The 24,440-nt window shown below is 44.8% G+C and overlaps 3 protein-coding genes across 8 annotated transcripts in view; 1 reads left to right on the top strand and 2 right to left on the bottom strand.

The window, feature by feature from the left end:
* The window catches only part of LOC140460614 (uncharacterized), a 333,883-nt gene that overhangs the window by 75,855 nt on the left and 233,588 nt on the right, over window positions 1-24,440 (bottom strand). The gene's annotated exons all lie outside the window — the stretch shown is intronic.
* Window positions 1-24,440, top strand: part of LOC140460617 (uncharacterized) — a 58,243-nt gene that overhangs the window by 3,409 nt on the left and 30,394 nt on the right. The window lies entirely within an intron of this gene.
* LOC140460610 (endogenous retrovirus group 3 member 1 Env polyprotein-like) lies at window positions 2,608-22,604 on the bottom strand. 6 transcript variants are annotated; one of them, XM_072555217.1, is made up of 4 exons: window positions 22,466-22,604; window positions 14,592-14,700; window positions 10,390-10,645; window positions 2,608-5,330 (listed from the first exon to the last, which is right to left on the bottom strand). In XM_072555217.1, the coding sequence occupies exon 4, from the start codon at window positions 5,087-5,089 to the stop codon at window positions 3,461-3,463; it is 1,629 nt and encodes a 542-aa protein (XP_072411318.1). In that variant the 5' UTR covers window positions 5,090-5,330; window positions 10,390-10,645; window positions 14,592-14,700; window positions 22,466-22,604; the 3' UTR covers window positions 2,608-3,460. The 6 variants fall into 6 exon arrangements, with proteins under 6 accessions (XP_072411318.1, XP_072411319.1, XP_072411320.1 ...); XM_072555221.1 differs by lacking the exon at window positions 2,608-5,330 and adding an exon at window positions 5,355-10,204; XM_072555218.1 differs by lacking the exon at window positions 10,390-10,645.

The following is a 24,440-nucleotide window of genomic DNA, read 5'->3' as shown; positions in this document are numbered from 1 at the left end:
TTATAGCAAAATTCACAGTGTCATGCAACTGATATCTTTTAGAATGGGTTGCAGGTTTCAGTTCATTAATATGTTACTCCAAGAACAACGTCTAAGTCATGTCCTTGAGATGATTTATGGTTTTATATTTTTTTTAAAAGTGACATCTCAGCTCACACAATACATTAAAGTTGTGAGGTTTGAGTCTGTCAGTATCTCAATCTTGAATCAGACTAGTTCTGTTTTTAAAGTAGGAATATATAAAATATTACATGCATTGACTGCCTGTAGATTGTGTGCTTTGTGAGCAAAATTGAAAGTATCTGCCAATATAATCCTGCCAATAAAAATTCACTCCATAAGAGTTCTGTATGTGTGCGCATGTGAGTTTGTATGTAAGAGTGTGTGCATGCTTGGTTGAGTGTGATGGAGTATAAGTCTGAGAGTGTGTGAGAGTGTTAGGGTGTGCGTATATGAGAGAGGTATGAAAAAGCAAGGGGTTGCATTTTGCTAAAACGAGGAAGGATAGGGCTTGCATAGTTAAAACAGAGATGTAAGAGGGTTCAGATACATAGTGATGCAACCTGCAAAGAACTGGTAGACTGGATGGTTAGGAAGGCATTGCCACCCAGATCCACTCCCTTACTTCATATTTCTCATAGCTCATCCCCCCTACCTTACATATCATGAACAATAAGGGTAATTTAGCATGGCCAATCCAGCCTAACCTATACCCTAATCTAAAAACTACCTTCTCAAGAATGTAATTTAAATGCACAACATTTCTAAGAAAAATGTCTGTCTGACTCAACACTGGGACCCAGACAGAATTCACACCTATTGTTAGAAAAGCTCTGCATTTGAATGACTTTCTTGCGAAGGTAATTAAAAACAAGTTCTGGAATTAACATGCCAAAGAGCAGAAACCCATTCTAAAAGATGAAAGATTTAATCTAAAATTATTTAATATATGACATCTCCATGACACTGGACTCCTTTGGCTATAAATTCCATGAACATGATCTCATTCTCCACAACCAACCTGATAAGAGAGCGGTGCTCCAAACGTTCGCGTTTCCGAATAAATCTGTTGGTTTATAACCTGGTGTTGTGAGATTTTTAACTTTGTCCATGGGAAACACGTGTTGTGGGACTGGTAACAGTTATTTTGTGATCTGTTCCACCTGAAATTTCTCCTCTATGCAGACAGGGGTTAGCAGTCTGTTTTTGTGCTTTGTGAGAGATCAGGCTACCAGCTTTTAGATCCTTATGTTCAACAGCACAAGAAAACTGTAGGTCAGCAATCGTATTTCGAGAGTGGTACTTCCAGCTCTGGTAGTCCTGTTGGGTCACCAGAGAGGGAGGGAGAGAAGATGTCACATCTAAAAAGCAAACCGAAAAGTTTCTGTTTGTTCCGTCAGTTGAGTTGGTTCTGCACTCAGATGAGACTGGATACTGATATTAATGAATCAGAATTGAACACTACAATGGAACACATTACATTTCAAGAACATTGAAAGGGCAAATCAAACTGTAACCTTGAAGAGATATGTTTCCATTTCTAACCTTGGGGGATCCAAATGAGACATTTTTACTGATCACTCCATTTCAGAGTGCTGCTCTTTCATCAGGTGGTCATGGACAATAAGATCGTGAACACAGAATTTATAGCCAAAGGAGTCCACGGTCATGGAGATGTCCTTCACTAAACAATTTTAGATTAAATCTTTCATATTTCAGAATGGGCTTCTGTTCTTTGGTACATTAATCCCAGAACTTGTTTTAAATTACCTTCAAGAATGTCATTTAAATGCAGAGCTTTTCAAACAACAATGTCAATCTGACTCGATATTGGGACACAGACAGAATTCACACCTATTGTTAGAAAAGCTCTACATTTAAATGACTTTCGGAAATGGCTGATCTTGAACATTGAGAATAGTTACATTGATACTTTCAGACTTTAACAATGTTTTTGAATATATGTTCACTTTTTGAAAAGAACTGCTGAAATCTTTGAAACTTGCATTGAAACGTGCACAGTTAGGCCACAGCCCAAGACAGGCTGTAAAGGATGAATGGCCTAACCCTAGTTTTGTGAAATTGATTCTGACTATGTAGAAATAGAGTCATCGAGTTGTAGAGCACAGAAGCAAACCCTTCAGTCCAGACAACCAAATATCCTAAATTAATCTAGTGACCCATTTGCCAACATTTGGTCCATTTCCCTCTGATTCTTTTCTATTCATGTCTCCAACCAGATACATTTTTTTTCTTCTTCAGCTAATTGAAGCTGGAGAAGCCTGAAATCTTTAAAGGATTTCCTGAAAAAAACTTTTATGCAAGATTTGGCTCAGTGGTGGATTTTCTAAAGCTTTGCTATTGTAGTTGTCAACTTGTTAAAAAAACTTTCAGTTGTTGTTGTCCAAGGCAGAGTAAATATTCATTTAAGATATAATTGAGATATATACGTTCTTTACAATGTTTGTCCATCAGTTAGTACATTGAGCATCATCTTTTTGTGATTCAACAGATATGATTCGAAGTGAATTCTGCAAGATACTTTTGTATTTTATTTAACTTTGTGTTAGAAATGAAAATCGCTTCTTAATAATCGCTCTAGACAAATTCAGGAAAACAAAGTTTTATTAGCAAGTCGCAGAGTTGGGCACCCTTCTGAGAAAAAGGCGCGCTGAGGCTTACAAAGTTTCTCATTATATACAGCACAAGTCCCTCCCCTCCTTGGCTCTAATGAGCCATGAGGTTCACATTCTTAAACCGTCATTATTCTCCAATTTGCACCCTTATCACACAGTCTGCAACAAATGTCTCCAGAGTTGTTGTTTTTTTCCCCCTGTAGTCTTATCAGTCAAAGACTTATTCTTCTCTGTCTGTGCTAGCGGTCTTATCAATCTGTAGCAGATGTCTCTCGAGTCGTTTCCCTGTCCTGCAGTCTTTATCAGTCAAGGACTCATCCTTCCCTGCCTGTGTTTATGGTTTCATCAATCAAGGGCCTGTTTGTTTTTACTCTGCTCACAAATTGTCAGCATTATGCACAATTTAAACTATTCTACTTTTGAGGATACAAAATGTTTTAAAAAAGCAAAAGTCTAATGTTTTTAGAAAAGAAGTCACTCTGCTCACAAATTGTCAGCTTTATGCACAATTTAGAAAAGAAGCAAAAGTTTTGTCTTTTATTATAGATCAGTCTGTGGTCCAGGCACATCTTAAAGTTTGAACCGAAATTACCTCTCACAATTGCACCCTTTCTCTTTTTAAGATGTGCCTGATCAAGATAAGCCCCCCCCCCCCCCCCCCACCCCTCCTTAAGGGCCCGGGAAATCCTTGGTCTTTTGCAGCAACATCACTTTAAGTTCCCGCGTCCCATGTTGTGGAACCGCCACTGCCTGGAGTCGGGAAATATTTTTCTGAATTAAAAACTGAATCCAGGGGGTTAGGCAGGGTAATATGAGGAGAAGCATCACGCCCCCCCCCCCCCAACCACCAGCAACGCCGTGCACCACCAACTACCACCTAGGAGACCATCCCACCATCCGATGCCACTAAGAGGACGCCAAGATTGTACTGGCACATGGGCCAATTTCCGAATTTCATCGGAAATTTCCAAAACCGCTTTACCATTATCGTCAATTTCTAGACAGCAGTTAGTCAGGTTAAACTTCCTGCACACGCCCCCCTCCGAGGCCAACAGATAATCCAAGGCAAGTCGGTTTTGATATATAGCAGCCCTCAACTCCGGGGCCAGGACAGTCCGGTTAATAATAACCTCTACGACTGCTTGGAGCCTGATAATACGATTTAACATATAGATAGGAGTACGGTATCCCCATGATCCGTCCTGTGCCCATGTAGCTGGCCCGTAGTATTCAATAATCCGGGCCGGTGGCCACTCATCCCCCCAATCACCGACTTGGATATCCCTTGGCGACCTACGGAGGGAGTCAAAGAGTTTAATTCCCAAATCGTCACCTTCCTTCCGGGGTAATAGGAAGAACGCAGGTCGTATTAGACCCAGGAAGCATACCCCAGCCCATCCCATGGGCAGTTTGGAGTATGCCTGATTACCGCATATCCAAAATAGGCCATCTGGAGCAGGCCCTCCCTGCCTCACAACGTCATCCCACAGCTCCTTTACTCCGGGGACGCCCTCATAAGGACCAGGACCACTGCAATTCCAGTAATCAGCCCCCAGCTCGTCAGAGGAGGAATCAGTACGTAATGGAACGCAATTTCCATGATCTCGGTTTGCAATGTACCAAGTAATATCCTTAGGCCACCATACTCGCGTGGTCGCATCCAATACATTCTGACAGGGACTAATCCCTACCTCCACGGTCCCCTTGCCTTCAATACAGAACTGGCCCTCAGGGCTGTTCGTCAGTCTCCACCCCTGGCTTTTCCTTTCGTTGACATGAGTCCAAGTGGTTTGCAGCAATTCCCATATGTCTAAGCTTTGACCAGTCCACGGCCATTGTTCCGACATATGCGGCCCCCCACAAACCCAGCAATTGCTAACATTTAAAACAGTGGCTATTCTCGAGGTGAGATCAATAAACAGGTTTTGTGTAACATCAGGGAGTTCAATCTTTCCTTCTACCTGTTCGTATACAGATGGCACTTTAGAGACCACGACCGTTCCCTGACGGTCTTGCTCTTTCCCCAACCCCCGATCAGTGTTCTGTATCTTGGTCTCCTTGACTCTGTCAACCTGCTCCCTGAGCAACACGGAGGATAGGCCCCACCTCCCAGTTTTGCTAATACACACCCAGCGGTCATTTATAGGGCATCCACGGATTTTGCCACCGTATCCTTTATTATACACCTGATAATAGGGTCTTCCACCCTCCCAACATTCGTGTCGTGCACTCACATCGTAACACCAATCGTCCACATGGGAGTGAGACACAAATGATCCCGAGTAGATTCGAATCCCGAGCATTACCGTAGTCCGACATTTGTCACATCTCCCCTCGCCCTCCCCCACATACAGGAGTAAACTGATCAATATCCCCACCAATACAGTCCAAGTAGAGTTCATTATTGCTGTCTTTTCAGTTTTACCACCAACGGCTTGTCCCCTTGCTCGCATGTCCAAGTGCTTTCTCCTTCAGGCGGAACAGGCGCCTTTATCCTTGATGCGTGGGCCCACCCTTTTTCTTTTGTCCGAACAGCTGCTTCAGTTGTTAACAGAACCAGGAACGGTCCTTCCCATCGCGGCTGGAGCTTTTCGGCCTTCCAGGTCTTAACAAGTACCCAATCTCCGGGCTCCACCTTATGCAAGAGGAAGTCGAGCGGCGGAGTCTGAGCCAGGAGACCTTTCCTCCGGAGTTCTGCAAAAGAACGGGATAAGGCCAGTAAATAGTTTCTGAAAAAATACATCTCCCCCTTGTAAAGTGGGACATCCATCAACCTTACTCCAATATGGTAATCCGAACAGCATTTCATAGGGGGAAACCCCGACATCCCGGCGAGGTGCCGTACGTATCCTCAATAGGGCAATGGGCAGGCACTTCGGCCAAGGTAACTTAGTTTCTAACACCAGCTTAGTCAATTGGGTCTTGAGCGTGCCATTCATTCTCTCAACCCGACCCGAACTCTGAGGATGCCAGGGTGCATGGAATTTCCATTGGATACCCAGGGCAGTACAGATCAAATGGTGTAGTTTAGAAATAAAATGTGCCCCGCAGTCGGAGTCGATAGATTCCATTATGCCATATCTCGGGATTATGTTCTCTAACAACAGTCGGGCCACGGTTGGTGCATCGTCTTTGGCAGTTGGGAAAGCCTCTACCCAGTGAGTGAAATGGTCTACTATTACTAGCAGATATTTCCATCTCTGTACTGGGGGTAATTCTGTAAAGTCGACTTGGATCCTCTGAAATGGCCTAATTGCGAGGGGCTGACCACCGGCTGGTATAGAACGCATGGCTTTCTGGTTAATACGCCGGCAAGTGGGGCATCAGACTACCTCTTGTTGGGCTAATGTGTATATCCCCCTGCATACATAGTCTCTCAGGATCGTGTCACACATGGCTTGCACCCTCCAGTGGGTCTGATGGTGTAATCGGTGCAGAATACCCCGGGTGATCTGTTTGTTCAGTACTTGTCTCCCATCAGGAACTGTCCACTTCCCGTTAGTATCTAGCCGGGCACCCAATTGATCCATTTTATCAATCTCCCCCTGGGTGAAGATGGGTTGTTTAGCGAGCCCTTCCCTCAATGGTATTAATGTTAATAATTGGACGGGTTTTTCGACCGCTGCCCGCTTGGCTTCCTCATCTGCCAGCCGGTTTCATACCGCTTCCGGTGTCGACCCCTTCTGGTGACCGGGTACATGGACTACTGCGAGTTCTGTAGATAACGCCAGGGCTTCCGTGAGCTAATTCTTTTCCCCGGGAAGTTATCAATCCTCGCTCTTTCCAGATTTTCCCGAAAGTATGAACGATTCCGTATGCATACTTTGAGTCAGTATATATGGTCCCAACTTTCCCCTCCAACAACTTCAGGGCCCTCTGGAGGGCGTACAACTCACAGGATTGGGCTGACCACTTCCCGGGCAGTCGTCCGGACTCGATCGTCTGTTTCGTTGCACCATCTATGACAGCATAGCCACTGTACCGGACCCCACTGATGCACCGGGAGGACCCGTCGATGTACAGTTCCTGTCCTTCACCCAGCGGGGCCTCTTGCAGGTCCTCTCGGCTTTTGGTCTGCAAGTCTACAAATTCCACACAATCATGCTCCTGTTCCCCATCTGCAGGACGTCCGTATAGAAACTGGACAGGGTTGCAACTGAGATCTTTTGCAAAATTGAGATCGTCCCCGGTCATCAAAATCGTCTCATACTTCAGGATGCGAGAGTCTGTTAACCAGCGGTGAGCCTTTTGAGCCAGTATGGTACTAACCGAATGTGGGGAGTATACTATGATTCTTCCTCCAAAGGTAAGTTTCTGTGCCTCTTCTACTAACATTACCGTAGCTGCCACTGCCTGTATACAGGTCGGCCATCCACATGACACAGGGTCTAACATTTCTGACAAAAATGCAACCGGCTGACGTTTCCCTGCCCGCAGCTGGGTAAGCACACCCTGGGCAATTCCGCTGGCGCTATTGACATAAAACTGGAACGGTTCCTTCAGGGTGGGTCAAGCCAATACCGGAGCTCGGATCAGTTTACTTTTAATAATATTAAATCGCTGCTCCTCCTCATCTGACCAGTCCACCTTTTGTCCTTCTTGTCCCAGTTTGACATACAAAAATTTTACTAGAGTGGTGTAACTTTCAATCCATATCCGGCAATACCCTACTAGCCCCAGGAATTGTCTGATTTCCTTCTTCGTCCTGGGTATTGGCATACCCATAATCCCTGATATTCGTTCTGGCGTGATACGGCGATGCCCCTTACTGCCTTGATGGCCCAGATATCTTACTTCTTGCTCCACAAACTGGAGTTTTGTCCTGGAGACGCGTAGGCCCTGTTTCCCCAGGAAGTTCAGCAGGGCAACGGTGTCTGCTCGTACCTCCTCTTCTCTTGGTCCTGAGAGTAAGAGATCATCGACATATTGGAGCAATTGATTCTCCGCGTTACACCGAAATCCTCCTAAGATCTGCTCCAGTATTTGTCCAAACAAGTTGGGTGACTCCGTGAATCCCTGCGGCAAGACCGTCCATCTTAACTGTCGCTTTCGTCCTGTGAAGGGATTCTCCCATTCAAATGCAAAAAGGTTCCGACTTTCTTCGTCAAGGGGGAAACTCCAGAAGGCATCCTTCAGATCTATTACGCTGAACCATTCATGTTCGGGGGAATTTTACTCATTAACGTGTAGGGATTGGGTACCACCGGGTATCTAGCCTGGACTACTTCATTCAACCCCCGCAAGTCTTGCACCAGCCTATACGTCCCATCCGGCTTCCTCACAGGGAGTATTGGAGTATTGAAAGGGGACATATATTCCTCCAGTCGTCCATCTGTGATTAATCTTTCTATCACAGGTTGTAACCCCTCCCGTTCTTCCATAGCAATCGGGTACTGTTTCCTTCTTACCGGGCCTCTTCCTGGTAACATGGTGATTTGGAGAGGTTTGATGTTTAGACCCCCTCTGTTCCCCTCTCGGTACCATACTTCCGGGTCTATTTGTTGATCATCTTCTTCGGTGAGGGCGAACAACCTTACCACCATTTCCCCGTTACTTGGTACCGTTCCGATTCCCTAGTTTGACCTGCAAGTCTCTTCCTAACAAATTAAACCCCGCCGATGGCAGTAGAAGGAGGTCTCGTTTAGTAGTTCTGTTTTCATACCCAATTTCCACGTCCTCCACTACTGGGACTTGCAATGTCTTTCCTCCAATGCCAGATACCCCCATAACTGTTCCTCCTGCTCGGGCGCCGGGGGGTATTTGGATTATACTTGATCTTTCGGCTCCCTAGTCCACCATAAATGTGATCTCCGACCCTTGGGGCCCTACTTTCAAGTTTACCAGGGGTTCCTGTCGATAGTCCTTTTGCCCCAAGGGTAGGAACCCCCGACCTCCCTAATCTTCCTCCATCAGGGCGTACGACCGCACCTCCCGCTTGTAGCGGGGGCACTCTCGCTTAAAATGTCCCTCTTCATTACAGTAGTAACATCTGAGTATCCTCCTCGTTTCCCTGTCGTGGCCTCGAGTTCTTCCACCCTTCCTTTGTTCCGGCCACGGTCCTCTTTTCCTCTGCTCTTGCCACGACTCTCCCCTTTCCTGTTTCTGCCACGGCTCTCCCTTTTCCCTCCTTCCAGCTGTCACTTGTTGCACCGTCTGCATCATTATCTTTGTCGCCTTCTTTTGCTTCTCATCGTCCCTTCTCACAAACACCTTTTGCGCCTCCCGTAGTAGTTCACTTAGAGATTTACTATCCCAATCATCCATTTTCTCTAACTTCTTTCGTATGTCCGGCCAGGCTTTTGATACAAACTCGACCCGTATGAGTTGTTGCCCCACGTCCGTCTCAGGGTCCACCCCAGCGAACTGCTGCAAGTTCTTCCTAATCCTGTCTAGGAAGTCCGTAGGGGTTTCCTCCGGGTTTTGATGATTCCCAAAGGCCTTGGTAAAATTGTGCCCCTTCGGGGCTGCCTGCCTTATTCCTTTTATCCAATATTCCCGCATGTCTCTCATGTTGCGCCGTCCTTCCTCCGTTTTCTTATCCCACTTGGGGTCGGTGAGGGGAAACTTCTGCTCCCCTCCTGCTCCTCCCTCTCTCTCCCAGACCAACAGCGCAGCTTGTCGTATCATCTGTCGCTCCTGGCTAGAGAACAATATTCCCATGATGGAATACATCTCATCCCACGTGTAAGTATTCGGCCCCAGGAACTGATCTAATTGTTCAGCCAGGCCCATGGGGTCCTCCAGTAGACCCTTCATCTCCCTCTTGTAATTCCGTACTTCAGTACTCGTTAAGGGAACGTTCACATATCCCGTCCCTCCTTCCTCGCCCCCCATGGGCACTCCCCGGAGTGGAATCATTCTTGCAATCGAGACAGAGTTTTGTCTGCGACTCTTTTCAGCTTGAGATCTAGTCTGTACCCCTGAGGCTGCTGGTGATTCCTCCCCGTCTTCTTCCCCTTCCCCTGAATCGTCGCCACCCGAAGGATCATTCTGTGGGGCAGACGGGGTCACGTAGGGCGGCGGTAAGTGATCTAATGGTTCCCATTCTTTCTGCTCTTCCGAGTCTTCAGTAGTGGCCTTCATTTTGAAAGATATTGTGACCGGTAGCCAACAAAGGGCGTAATCACTTTCTTCCTGAATAACCTTAGGTTTTGAATTGACATATAAAATCAGAGCTTGCCGGACCCAGTCTTCGTCAGTGCCGAATCTAGGCCACCACACTGAGTCTCCCTGAATAGGGTTCTGGGACCACGTTTGACAGTATTTCACCATCTGTTTTCTAGATTTTCCTTTTCTCCTACCCTGATCCCAATTACTTAACATTCTTCCTAACGGACTATCGTCAGGTACCCCGGGGTATTTTTCATTGTCTACGTTCAAGCCTACCTTTCCCTTATTCGCCTTGGATCCGTTATTTCCCATTGCCGAGGACTTTGTAAAATCGGAGAATCTTGTATTATCCCGTGATAATCTATCACCAGTTAGCCAATTCCCGGACCTTCAGTCCCGTGATCGCCCAGGTCCCTTTGCAGGCACCCCCGGTCTTTGGATTCCTGTGTCCTACGTCTCTGTGAAACAGATCACAGGCACCCTGTAGGTCCACGTTCCTCTGCAAACACGGTCTCTGCAAAATCTCTCACAGGCGAGCCCTGGTCTCTAGATTCCTGAGTCCCACGCCTCTGTAGAAAAATCTACAGGCACTCCGCAGGTCCCCAGTCCTCCGGAAACATGGTCCCCGCAAGTTTTTTCTTACCTGGGTTCGGTGCACCGAAATTACTCGATCATTAACCGTCCCCACTGCCTCGGCCACACGCCTCCTTTGTTTTCCTGAGCCTTCCCGATATCACTCGCTCAAGCCGCGCGGAGCGACAAGCAAGGAATCAGGGACTGCCGAACTCGGCAGGGTGCTCCTTCTCCGATGTCCTTCCTCAGCTCCCCTCGCGGCCGGAGTGTTGATCGGACGAGCCCCCAAGTTTGTTAGAAACGAAAATCGCTTCTTAATAATCGCTCTAGACAAATTCAGGAAAACAAAGTTTTATTAGCAAGTCTGCAGAGTTGGGCACCCTTCTGAGAAAAAGGCGCCCCGAGGCTTACAAAGTTTCTCATTATATACAGCACAAGTCCCTCCCCTCTTTGGCTCTAAAGAGTCACGAGGTTCACATTCTAAACCGTCAGTATTTTTCCATTCTGCACCCATGTCACAAAGTCTGCAGCAGATGTCTCTCGTGTTGTTTTGCTACCTGTAGTCTTATCAGTCAAGGACTTATTCTTCTCTGTCAGAGTTAGTGGTCTCATCAATCAAGGACTTGTTTTTTTTTTACTCTGCTCACAAAATGTCAGCATTTGCACAATTTAACTTATCCCACTTTTGAGTGTACAAAATGTTCTTACAGAAGAAGCATGTCTTGTCCTTTATTATAGAGAAGCATGTTTTACCCCACTATGGCTCTATTCCCCTTAGTCTTCAGGGTCATGCACATCTTAATTGTTTGAACCGAAATCGCCTCTCACAGGTAACCCACCCACATCCATTCCCCTACCACCACTGCTCTACACTTAACCCTTAGTAATGCACCTTACCTATACATCATGCATAATTTCACATGGCCAGCACAGCCAATCCACTCCAACCCTGCACAAAAGTCAAAAATCACACATCACCAGATTGTAGTCCCACAGGCTTTTTTGGAATCGCTGACTTCTGGAGTGCTGCTTCTTCATCTGGTGGTTGTGGTGTATAAGATCATAAGGCACAGAATTTATAGCAAAACATTTCAGCATCCTGCCACTGAAATGGTATATTGAACAAACCTGGATTGTTAAGTCTTTCACAGTTTTGAATGGTTTGCAGGTATCATTACAATGTAAACCCCAGAACTTCTTGTATGCCACCTTCGAGATAACAAGGTTTTATAGCAAAAGGTGACATCTCAGCTCAGACAATGCATTATAGGTGTGAGGTCAGAGTTTGCTTGTAACTCAATCTTGAGTCAGACTGGTTCTACTTCCAAAGTGAAATTCACAAAATATTACATTGATTGACTGCCTGCAGATTGTGCATTTTTTAAGCAAAATTGACTGTATCTGCAAATATACCTCCATATACACACACACACACACACACAGAGTTTGTTGGGTGAATTTGTACTTGCAAAATTACATCTTTCTTTACTCAGAAACTGCATGGATCAATGTAAGATTCCATAAATCAATTTTTTAGATTAAAATCAGTCTAGCCATTGTGGCACAGACAGTCTCACACAGGGGGGCTCACACCATCAATACATTATGTAGGCTAACACAACAGCAATTGGTAAAGTTCACTTGGGAACGTAACTTTTTTAAAAAAAAGTTTTGTGATTTACATATGAAAGAACTGAAATCAACATGGCCATTCTAACAGATGAAACACTTAAACAATCCAGGTCTTTTTCAATATATAGTTTCAGTTACATCACACTGTAAACTGTTGCTATAAATTCTGTGTCTTACAATCTTATTCTCCACAAGCACCTGATGAAGGAGCTGCACTTTGAAAGCAAGGGCTTTCAATTAAACCTGTTGGACTATAACCTGGTGTTGTGAGATTTTTAATTCTGCAAATACACATTCACTCCCATGGATTTGTGGGTGCGTATGTCCCTGAGAGAGAGGAAAAGTCTACATCAGTGCTGTATGTCTCTAAGTCTATTTGATAACAGATGCTTTATTTCTGTTGATGTAAATATTGTAGTAAATCTTCGCTGGGTACTAATAGATATAAGGGAGAGAGAATTCCTCAGGTAGCGCATCATAAGAATCCTGGGAGACCCCTATTTCTGGTTTATTTCCTAATTAACAAACATTAACCACAAGCACCTATTTATTTCTAATTTTGTTTCATTTTTCTTGTTTTATTCCCTGCGATGATGTAGGAGAATTGTTAGATTTGGGACAGACATTTTGTTACATATTGAAAACCTGGAAACTATTTTGTGCCTGCAACCATTTTGTGACCTTCTTAGTGCCTGCTTGCTTCGGGCTTCATGTTTCCCAGGTTAAGATTGTGTTTCCCAGGCTCAGCGGAGATGGTTGGTCTTGCAGCTGTACTGCTCCCTGATAAACAAATTCTTTCCTTGCATGGGACTTTCATTTCCATCCTCCACATATGGCAAGTCAGGCAGGAGATACCATGATCCTGCCAGGTCACCGGCCGATATCGTTGGAGAGATGAAATATAGAGGGTGGTTGCTGCTTTTGGTGTGTCCAAAATAAAAAGGAAAGCTGATCGGAGATGAAAATGCTGTTAAAAATGCTGATACAATTCTCGCTACTCAGCCACAAGATAAGAGTGTGAGTACTCAACAGGCTCCTGGTGTCCTGACGTAATGCTGCTGAGAGCACTTACGCTTTACAAAATTAGTAATAAAGAATTTGCTTGGCCCAGGGTTATGACAAGGGAAACCCTACTTGATAAGTCCTGGACCCACACGGAGGTGCGAGGCTGCGTCAAAAGGCCCCTGATCCGTTTGAGTTCCCAACATTCGTTTTAATTGGGGAGTAGAAATCTGCAGTAAGTGTAATTGCTCGCTTCAGGATGTCTAGACTTGAATGAATTTGACAAACACGATACTTTGGGAAACTATTAAAGACTCCATTGTAATTCCCATGGGTTGTGGACTAATGCAGAGACATGAACAACTTGCCTTGAAAACAGTGTTTGATTTGAAAATGGAATGGCTGCATTTCGAGGTATTTAGAGGTTGCACACTTGGTTAAGCAGCTAAGTGTCACAACCAGGATCTATGAGGCTCAACTCCCTAACTTGGACTGTTCTGGAATGTGAGTGCCTCATTACCCTTGGAAGGAAGGAATAAACAAAAACTGACAAACTGAGATATGAAGAAAGTTGGAAAATGTTACAGAGACGCACGCACGCAGGCAGGCAGATGGGGGGGGGGGTCAGAGAGGCAGGCAGACAGTGAGAGAGAGGGGCGCAGGCAGGCACAGAGAGAGAGAGAGAGAGAGGTGCAGGCAGGCAGAGAGAGACAGACAGACAGGGAGAGACTGACTCAGCGCCGACACCCTGCAGTTTGCAGAAAGATTAACACTTTGTAATCTGGTTTGAATGCACATTTGGTACTCCCTCCGCACCCACACCAAATTGTGGGTGACCCCTGATGGACTGGTTTATGTTCATTCTTTGCTGATGCCTATTTCAGTTGATTATGTACATTACTGTACACAGTTGAGCAAGAAGGGAATGATTAATACTCTGTTACAAATCTGTTGGCACCCAGATTTTCAGAAAACAGCTAGGAAATGAGCTGAAGTGTGTTTAATTTGATCATTCAGCCTTTCACTGCACTCTTTCTTATCTTTCTTTCATGAACTATGTTTGATTGGGCCTGATAACGTTGAGTAAATGGGAATTACAATTGAATACTCTTTATACATAGAAGGTCAACCACTCTGGCTGCTGGATATGTGCCCATATCCCCATCTGTCCTGAAGTCGCACCAAGTGAGCCCTTACGGAAATTGACCGACTTGCAGCTTTCTTTTCCCCCAGCCTTTGGAATTGTTCGACTGAAAATCAAAGTCACCCCACAGACAATCCTGTGCTTGGCTCAGTTCACTGTTGTGGCCCTCCTCTCCAGCGATCTCCCAGATGCTGAGATTTCCCCTTCCTGATGAAACCCCGATGATGATTCCCAATCCCTGGAGCCTTCTGCCCCTGTCCTTACTGAACCAGAGGACCACCCCTTGGCAATCCCGCTGGCTCTGGGTATAATCCCCTTTTGCTGACATCCTCAATCTCCTCTTTTTAATAAAAGGAGGAGGGAATATGGGAGAATTTGACCAAAGTTGACACAAAACTCTGTGGAAGTTATTTTGTCACAAAGCTATGTTTGCAGTAAAATGTAGCCTGCTAACGTAATGCCCTGGCTAAGGAATTCTGTTTTGATAGCCTGACCTTGCAGCTGCGGGCTGTCTCTGCTCCTCAGGCCATTAGACTGTGCTGCTTCATAGAATGATGGATTGGTTCTCTCTGTCCCTTATCGGTAATTCGAGCCGAGCTGAACCTGCAGTAAAAGATAACATTCAGTTTTGTAGACATTAAGAAATGTAGATCTGGACAAGGTATGTGAACCTTACGACTGCCCCTCAGTTGCATAATTAATGGAGAGTGGGCTTGTGTTTTACCATAAAACTTGTAACATTCTGTATTTCATTGGAATACGTTGGAGTTTGTTTTAAACAAAAAAGGCTTCCCCATGGGAATGAATAAAGCTAGTTAATTGCTCAAGGTCTCCTCTCCTGACGACTTTGTTTTAAATGATTTGCCACACGAGTTACTTTGCCCCAACAGCACTAACAGTTACATCGAAGGGAGACAGAATTCCTCATATCGGGGACATCAGAATCCCAGGCGACCACTATTTCTGGTTTACTTCCTTATGAACAAACATGAAGCATGAGCACCAATTGCACATTTGTTTCTAATTTTGTTTCATGTTTCTCGTTTGATTCCCTGCTATGACTAAACTCTGTGTCTGGATGGTTGACAGGCTGGGAGATCGTGGGTTGGGTCTCAATTGAGAATGTTTTATTGTTCTGGAAGGTGTAAAAGGCAGAGGTCAAAGCTTAAGCAGAAATCCAGCAGAGCTGAGAACGGACGAACATCTTACTCTGTGGGAACAGGGAGATCAACAGAGGACAGAGAAATCCGGACCTGAAATCTGAGCTGACACCAGACTACCCTGTGATCAGTGCTTTGATTAGCAGGGCCAACCCTCTACCTTTACCTCGCTTCACATTTGACTACCCCTCGATATTCAGGATCCAATCTTTGTCATCCTGAAGCCGTGTCTCTGTAAGGACTCTCAGATCATAATTATTTTCTTCAATGCGGACAGATAATTCATTCACATTTGTTACAATACATTCAGACACACCCTTTTGAATTTCAACTTTTGTATCTTTAGAATCCAATCTTGAGTTCTGGTACATTTAATCTCCTTGTTCCTTTCTATCATACTCTGATGTTCATTTTCCACATTGCTCACTGATCTTGATTTGAATTGGCCATGCTAAGTTGCCCAGAGTGTCCAAGGATGTGCAGGTTAGGTGGGTTAGCCATGGGAAATGCAGGGTTATAGTAACAGAAGCAGGAGTAGGCCATTTTTTTTTACCCATCCTGCCTGCTCTGCCATTCATTAAGATCATGGTTGATCTATCCATCATCTCAGCTGCACCTCCCTGCATTGTACCAACTATCCTTCATTCCCCTACCATGCAAAAACCCATTCAACAGTGTCCTAAATATACTTCATGAAGCTGCCTCTACTGCTTCCTTTGGCAAAGAATTCCATGGATTCACTACTCACCGGGAAAAGGAGCTCCTCTCCACCTTCATACCGAATGCTGCCTTCTCTATCCTGCCTACCTGAGACTCCACTTTCAAGGAACTATGAACCTGCACTCCAAGGGCTCTTTGTTATGCAATACTCCACTTAACTGTGTCAGTCCCGCCAGCATTACTTGACAAAAATGCACCTCAATTTCTCTAAATTAAACTCCATCTGCCACTCCTCAGACCACTGGCCCATCTGATCAATTCTAATTGAAAGCAAATCTCTTTCCTCTCTTATTCTCTAGAAGCTGAAAATCTCCATCCCACATTCTCACTTTGCTGAACCTAATCCCTGCTGTACCTCATCCTGAAGGGTCTGGTTCATGCTGATTAACAGGCCCACACTCAGGGAGGATCTAATTGAAACATACAGAATACTGAATGGCCTGTACAGAGTGGATGTTGGGAAGATGTTTCCATTGACAGGAGAGACTAGGACTCGAGGCCCAGCCTTAAAGTGAAGGGACCCCCTTTCAGAATGGAGATAATGAGAAACCCACAGAAGGCAGTGCAGGTCAGGTCACTGAGGATATTTAAGACTGAGATAGATAGGTCCGAGTAGAAAGGGGGATCAAGAGTTACGGGGAGCAAGTGGGAGAATGGGGTTGAGAAACCTAGCAGCCATGACTGAATGGCGGATCAAATTCCTCTCCATCTAAACCCTTAACACTATGGCAGTCCCAGTCTATGTTTGGAAAGTTCAAATCCCCGGCCATAACCACCCTATTATTCTTACAGATAGCTGAGATCACCTTACAAGTTTGTTTCTCAATTTCCCTCCGACTATTAGGAGGTCTATAATACAATCTCAGCTATCTGTAAGAATAATAGGGTGGTTATGGTCGGGGATTTTAACTTTCCAAACATAGACTGGGACTGCCATAGTGTTAAGGGTTTAGCTGGAGAGGAATTTGTTAAGTGTGTACAAGACAATTTTCTGATTCAGTATGTAGATGTACCTACTAGAGAAGGTGCAAAACTTGACCTACTCTTGGGAAATAAGGCAGGGCAGCTGACTGAGGTGTCAGTGAGGGAGCATTTTGGGGGAGTGACCATAATTCTATTAGATTTAAAGTAGTGATGGAAAAGGATAGACCAGATCTAAATTGGGGAAAGGCCAATTTTGACGGTATTAGACAAGAACTTTCAAAAGCTAATTGGGGCAGATGTTCGCAGGTAAAGGGACGGCTGGAAAATGGGAAGCCTTCAGAAATGAGATAACAAGAATCCAGAGAAAGTATATTCCTGTTTGGGTGAAAGGAAAGGCTGGTAGGAATAGGGAATGCTGGATGACTACAGAAATTGAGGTGAAAATGTGTTGCTGGAAAAGCGCAGCAGGTCAGGCAGCAGCCAAGGAGCAGGAGAATCGACGTTTCAGGCATGAGCCCTTCTTCAGGAATGAAGAAATTGAGGGTTAAAGAAATTGAGGGTATGGTTAAGAAAAAGAAGGAAGCATATGTAAGGTATAGACAGGATAGATTCAGTGAATCCTTCGAGGAGTATAAAGGCAGTAGGAGTATACATTAAGAGGGAAATCAAGAGGGCAAAACGGGGACATGAGATAGCTTTGGCAAATAGAATTATGGAGAATCCCAAGGGTTTTCACAAATATATTAAGGACAAAAGGGTAACTAGGGAAATAATAGGGCCCCTCAAAGATTAGCAAGACGGCCTTTGTGAGGAGCTGCAGAAAATGGGGGAGATGCTAAATTAGTATTTTGCATCAGTATTTACTGTGGAAAAGGATATGGAAGATATACAGTGTAGGGAAATAGATGATCACACCCTTGCAAAATATGTCCAGATTACAGAGGAGGAAGTGCTGGATGTCTTGAAATGCATAGAAGTGGATAAATTCCCAGGACCTGATCAGGTGTACCCTAGAACTCTGTGGGAAGCGAGAGAAGTCATTGCTGGGCCCCTTGCTGAGATATTTGAATCACTGATAGTCACAGGTGAGGTGCCAGAAGACTGGAGGTTGGCTAATATGGTGCCACTGTTTAAGAAGGGTGGTAAGGACAAGCCAGGGAACTATAGAGCTGTGAGCCTGACCTCGGTGGTGGGCAAGTTGTTGGAGGGAATCCTGAGGGACAGGATGTACATGTATTTGGAAAGGAAAGGACTGATTTGGGACAGTCAACATGGCTTTGTGCGTGGGAAATCATGTCTCACAAACTTGATTGAGTTTTTTGAAGAAGTAACAAAGAGAATTGATGAGGGCAGAGCAGTAGATGTGATCTATATGGACTTCAGTAAGGGGTTCGACAAGGTTCCCCATGGGAGACTGATTCACAAGGTTAGATCTCATGAAATACAGGGGGAACTATCCATTTGGATACAGAACTGGCTCAAAGGTAGAAGACAGAGGGTGGTGGTGGAGGGTTGTTTTTCAGACTGGAGGCCTGTGACCAGTGGAGTGCCACAAGGATCGGTGCGGGGTCCTCTACTTTTTGTCATTTACATAAATGATTTGGATGCGAGCATAAGAGGTACAGTTAGTAAGTTTGCAGTTGACACCAAAATTGGAGGAGGTGTAATGGACAGCGAAGAAGGTTACCTCAGATTACAACAGGATCGTGACCGGATGGGCCAATGGGCTGAGAAGTGGCAGATGGAATTTAATTCAGATAAATGCAAGGTACTGCATTTTGGGAAAGCAAATCTTAGCAGGACTTATACACTGAATGGTAAGGTGCTAGGGAGTGTTGCTGAACTAAGAGACCTTGGAGTGCAGGTTCATAGCTCCTTGACAGTAGAGTCGCAGGTAGATAGGATAGTGAAGAAGGTATTTGGTATGCTTTCCTTTATTGGCCAGAGTATTGAGTACAGGAGTTGGGAGGTCATATTGCAGCTGTACAGGACATTGGTTAGGCCACTGTTGGAGTATTGCGTGCAGTTCTGGTCTCCTTCCTATTGGAAGGATGTTGTGAAACTTGAAAGGGTTCAGAAAAGATTCCAAAGGATGTTGCCAGGGTTGGAGGATTACAGCTATAGGGAGAGGCTGAACAGGCTGGGGCTACTTTCCCTGAAGTGTCGGAGGCTGAGGGGTGACCTTACAGAGGTTTACAAAATTATGAGGGGTATGGATAGGGTAAATAGACAAAGTCTTTTTCCTGGGGTCAGGGAGTCCAGAACTAGAGGGCACAGATTTAGGATGAGAGGGGAAAGATATAAAAGAGACCTAAGGGGCAACCTTTTCACCCAGAGGGTGGTACGTGTATGGAATGAGCTGCCAGAGGAAGTGGTAAAGGCTGGTACAATTGCAACATTTAAGAGGCATTTGGATGGGTATATAAACAGGAAGGGTTTGGAGGGATATGGGCCGGGTGCTGGCAGATGGGACTAGATTGGGTGAGGATATCTGTTCGGCATGGAAGGGTTGGACTGAAGGGTCTGTTTCCATGCTGTACATCTCTATGACTCGATGACAGTCAATGGGATGAATGGCCTAATTTCTGCTCCTATGTCCTATCTCTTGCTGTCCTGGACTCAGTGAGAGTGGGAACAGGAGAAGGTCATTGGTCTTTTGAGCTTGCACCAGCATTGAACAGATCATAATGGGATATTAATCTACCAACACCTCAGTGGATAGGCTGGGACTTTTTTCACTGGAGCACAGGAGGTTGAGAGGTGACCTTACAGAGGTGTATAAAATCATGAGGGACATCGAGGAGGTGACCACCGGGTATCCTTTCCCTGGGGGGGGGGGGGGGGGGGGGGGGGGGGGTAACAAGATTATGCAGCAAATTTGAATTAGAGAGGAGAAAGATTTTAAAAAGGCATGAGGGGCTCCTTTACTTTTTACACAGAGAATAGTTGATGTGTGGAATGAATATCCAGGGGAAGTGATGGATGCAGGTCCAGTAACAACATTTAAAAGACATTTGGATAAGTACATGAATAGGAAAGGTTCAGAGGGATATGGGCCACACACAGGTAGGTGGGACTAGTTTAGTTTGTGAATATAGTCAGCATGGATTAGTTGAACTGAAGGGTCTGTGCTGTCTGATACTATAACTGTTCTTTCCTCGTCTTAAAATCATTTTCTTGCCTTCCCCCGTAACCATCTACTTCTTTGCTGTTCAAAACCCAGATGAACTCAGCCTTGAATATATTCAACCACCCCCTAACTGCAGGAAGGCATCCCCACTTCTGAACTCAATTCCTCTTGCTAATATAACACTTGTTTTGCTGATTGCTTGCTGCACCTGTCTGACAACTGGCAGTGACTGGTGTAGAAAGGATGCTTAGGTCCCTCTATACATCCACACATCATTCCTGAAGAAGGACCCGTGCCCAAAATGTTGACTCTTCTGCTCCTTGGATGCTGCCTAAGCTACTGTGTTTTTCCAGTACCACACTTTTTGACTCTGATCTCCATTATCTGCAATTCTCACTTTCTCCACATCCCAATACATCACCATTTAAGTAATACACCTCCTTTCTGCTTTTTTTTCACAACAAAGGCTAAATCTTCACATGGTGGTACTGCATTTGCCACGTGTTTGCAAATTGTGGTCTTCAGTCCATTGGGGAGACCAAGTGTAAACTTGGATAATGATAATAGACAATAGACAATAGGTGCAGGAGTCGGCCATTCTGCCCTTTGAGCCTGCACCACCATTCATTATGATCATGGCTGATCATCCTCAATCAGTATCCTGTTCCTGCCTTATTTCCATAACCCTTGATTCCACTATCCTTGAGAGCGCTATCCAACTCTTTCTTAAACGAATCCAGAGACTGGGCCTCCACTGCCTTCTGGGGCAGAGCATTCCACACACCCACCACTCTCTGGGTGAAGACGTTTCTGCTCATCGCTGTCCTAAATGGCCTACCCTTTATTTTTAAGCTGTGTCCTCTGTTTTGGGACTCACCCATCAGTGGAAACCTGTTTCCTTCCTCCAGAGTGTCCAATCCTTTAATAATATTATATGTCTCAATCAGATCCCCTCTCAGTCTTCTAAATTCAAGGGTACACAAGCCCAGTTGCTCCAATCTTTCAACATAAGATAGTCCCGCCATTCCAGGAATTGACCTCGTGAACCTACGCTGCACTCCCTCAATAGCCAGAATGTCTTTCCTCAAATTTGGAGACCAGAACTGCACACAATATTCCACATGCGGTCTCACCAGGGCCCTGTACAGCTGCAGAAGAACCTCTTTGCTTCTATACTCAATCCCTCTTGTTATGAAGGCCAGCATGCTATTAGCTTTCTTCATTACCTGCTGTACCTGCATGCTTGCCTTCATTGACTGGTGTACAAGAACACCCAGATCTCTTTGTACTGCCCCTTTACCTAACTTGACTCCATTTAGGTAGTAATCTGCCTTCCTGTTCTTGCCACCAAAGTGGATAACCATACATTTATCCACATTAAACTGCATCTGCCATACATCTGTCCACTCACCTAACCTGTCCAGGTCACCCTGTAATCTCCTAACATCCTCATCACATTTCACCCTGCCAACAAGCTTTGTATCATCAGCAAATTTGCTAGTGTTACTATTAATGCCATCTTCTATATCATTAATACATATTGTAAAAAGCTGCGGTCCCAGCACTGATCCCTGCGGTACCCCACTGGTCACCGCCTGCCATTCTGAAAGGGAGCTGTTTATCACTACTCTTTGTTTCCTGTCAGCCAACCAATTTTCAATCCAAGTCAGTACTTTGCCCCCAATACCATGTGTCCTAATTTTGCTCACTAACCTCCTATGTGGGACTTTATCAAAGGCTTTCTGAAAGTCCAAGTACACTACATCCACTGGATCTCCCTTGCCCATCTTCAGAGTTACATCTTCAAACAATTTTGGATTCGCTGAGTGTGGCAGCTGGATCAGCAGAGGCCGAACAGACCTCCCAGTCACCACCCATTTTAATTCCCCCTCCCACTCTCTTTCTGACATGACCATCTTTGGCCTCTTCCATTGTCACAACGAACCAAACCGCTAATTGGAGGAACACCACCTCATCCTCCACCTACGCAGTTTACAGCTCAGAGGACTCAACATTGATATCTCCACTTTCAAATAACCTCCCATCCCATTCCCCGACTCTCTTCTTAGCCTGGACCGCTCATTTCCACTGGTCCATGCCAGTAACTAAGTCATACCCTCAGCCTGTCTTCACATATCCCCACTTCACCACCCTGCCCCCAGCACTCCCTTTATCTGCATCTCCCCCTACACCTGCCCCCAGTCCTGAAGAAGGGTTACACCCGAAATGTCGACTTCTCCACCTCCTGATGCTGCCTGGCTGGTGTGTTCTTCAAGTCTCCTGCCAGTCTATTTTGCTAATTGAGACACAGACCTGCACCAACGTTTCCAGAGTCTGTCCCCTCCCGGATTCATTCCCTTTCCTATCAATTGCTGCAAGTCAATAATTGAATCCCAGAATGAAAAACAAATGGAAAAGAGAGTGCTGTACTCACAGATCTTGGACAGAGGAAGGAATTTGCCGTCTAGATGAAGCTCAATCTTTACTCAGAGAGAGGAACAGGAGTAGAAACTTCAAAAGCTCATGGACCAACGTCCCCATTCAGACAATGGGGTGGCTCTGATTGGCAGGAGGACCAGACTCCTTCCGGTCCTCCAGGTTTCTCTATTGGTCAATCAAGAAAAGGTCGCGCGCCTTTTTTTGCGGACAGCGATGAGCATGCCCAGTATTTTGCTGACACTAGTGGGCATGCGCACAGCTTTGCTGACACCGGCAAACATGCGCAGTATGCTCTACGTGGACAGTGTTACTGGCAAATTTTAAGAGTCCAAATGCCGAAAGAAAATAAAAAGGACAGAGCCACAATTTTTTGCCCCGTGGTTCGACATGTTATTGCTTTTTCATTTTGTCTCGTTGCTCAACGTTTGTATGTCTTTTCCCCTTGTTGAGAGAGAGTGTCCTAGTGAGCTGACTGTGGGAAGGAGCTGTAACCAGTTACACAGACTGAAGAGCCCTTACACTCTTCGCAGCAGGAGGTAACTGTATGTACTTCCTGAGTGTGATCACAGTTTCAATTGTTCATCGGAAACCGAGAGACAAAAGGATACCAGAACTGCGGAGAAGTTGTGGAAATGTGGAGACTAGGGATTCCATTCCCTGTCGGTACTGGAGATTCATCAGCTCAGTCGCAGTGGGGAGAGGCCGTTCTTCAAAACATTATTACAACATTATTTCCCATTGACAAAAACATATTCACGCTGCCTGATAACCTTGAACTTATACGAGTGCCCTGTCATAAAATCTTTAATAATAGCTTTGAACATTTTCCCTATGACACAGTTTCCTGTTCTCGGTCTCCCTTATTGAAGAAAGGAGTTTTCCAATCTAAAGAAACCTTCCCTGAAACGAATGTGGTTTGGAAAATTAAAACCAATGCATTAACTATTTCACTAGCCAGTTTTTCTTTCAGAGTCTAGGATGAAATCCTTCGGATACCTGGGACTTGTCAACCCGTAGTTCCAACAGTTTACTCAGTACTACTTTCTTGGTAATTGTAATTTTCTTCAGTTCCTCCCTCCCTTTCAATTCCTGATTTACAGCTAGTTCTAGGGTGTTTCTTGTATCCTCTTTAGTAAAGACATTCAAGCTCTTTTCAATTCATCTGTCGTCTCTTTATCTTGTTATTGAGTCCCTAGACTCATTTTCTACAGAACCAACACTTATTTTGTGGGCAAATCTTTCCTCTCCAGAAAGTCTTGGTACTTAACACGATAAAATTCAATTTGAAATATTCTTCATTCAAACTTTACCAAGCACACCCTACAGATTTAAAATCCCACAGTGACACCCAGTTTTGTTATGATATTTAATTTTGAAGAGAAATTTGAATACCAGTGATTAACTGGAAGAATTGTACACTTTCACATTTTTAAACAAAAAAATTACCAATTAATTGGAATAACTTAGCAGAATAGCATGTTTGGCCTTAAATTGTAAATCTAGTTTTCTTTCATGTGACGGAGCAGGTCCACACCAGGGAGAGGCCGTTCACCTGCTCCGTGTGCGGGAAGGGATTCATTGATTGGTCTTCCCGGCGGAGACATCAGCCTGTCCACACTGGGGAAGAGACCGTTCACCTGCCCCGAGTGCGGGAAGGGATTCAGTCAGTCATCCCATCTGTTCAGACACCGTTTTTTTATTTCAAAATATACTTTATTCATATAAATAAATCTCTGGTACTTGTACAATTTTTCCATGTCGTTCATAGTTATATACATTGCATGTCTTAACATTACAAAGAACAAATTGAATTAATCGAATTCACAGTTATCCTATTAACAGTTACATTTATTAACTATCCAGTCTCTTGGTGTTTGGCTGTGGCTCCAGCGGAACCCTGAAGATTGGGTGCCCTGTTATATGAAAGCAAATTTAAACTTCTTTAACCCCCAGTTTATGGGGTTACCATT

The sequence above is a fragment of the Chiloscyllium punctatum genome, chromosome 36 (genome assembly GCF_047496795.1).
Source record: "Chiloscyllium punctatum isolate Juve2018m chromosome 36, sChiPun1.3, whole genome shotgun sequence".
In the NCBI taxonomy this organism is placed as follows: Eukaryota; Metazoa; Chordata; class Chondrichthyes; order Orectolobiformes; family Hemiscylliidae; genus Chiloscyllium; species Chiloscyllium punctatum.
The sequence above is the reverse complement of the archived record's forward strand: the minus strand, read 5'-3'. Positions and strand labels throughout refer to the sequence as shown.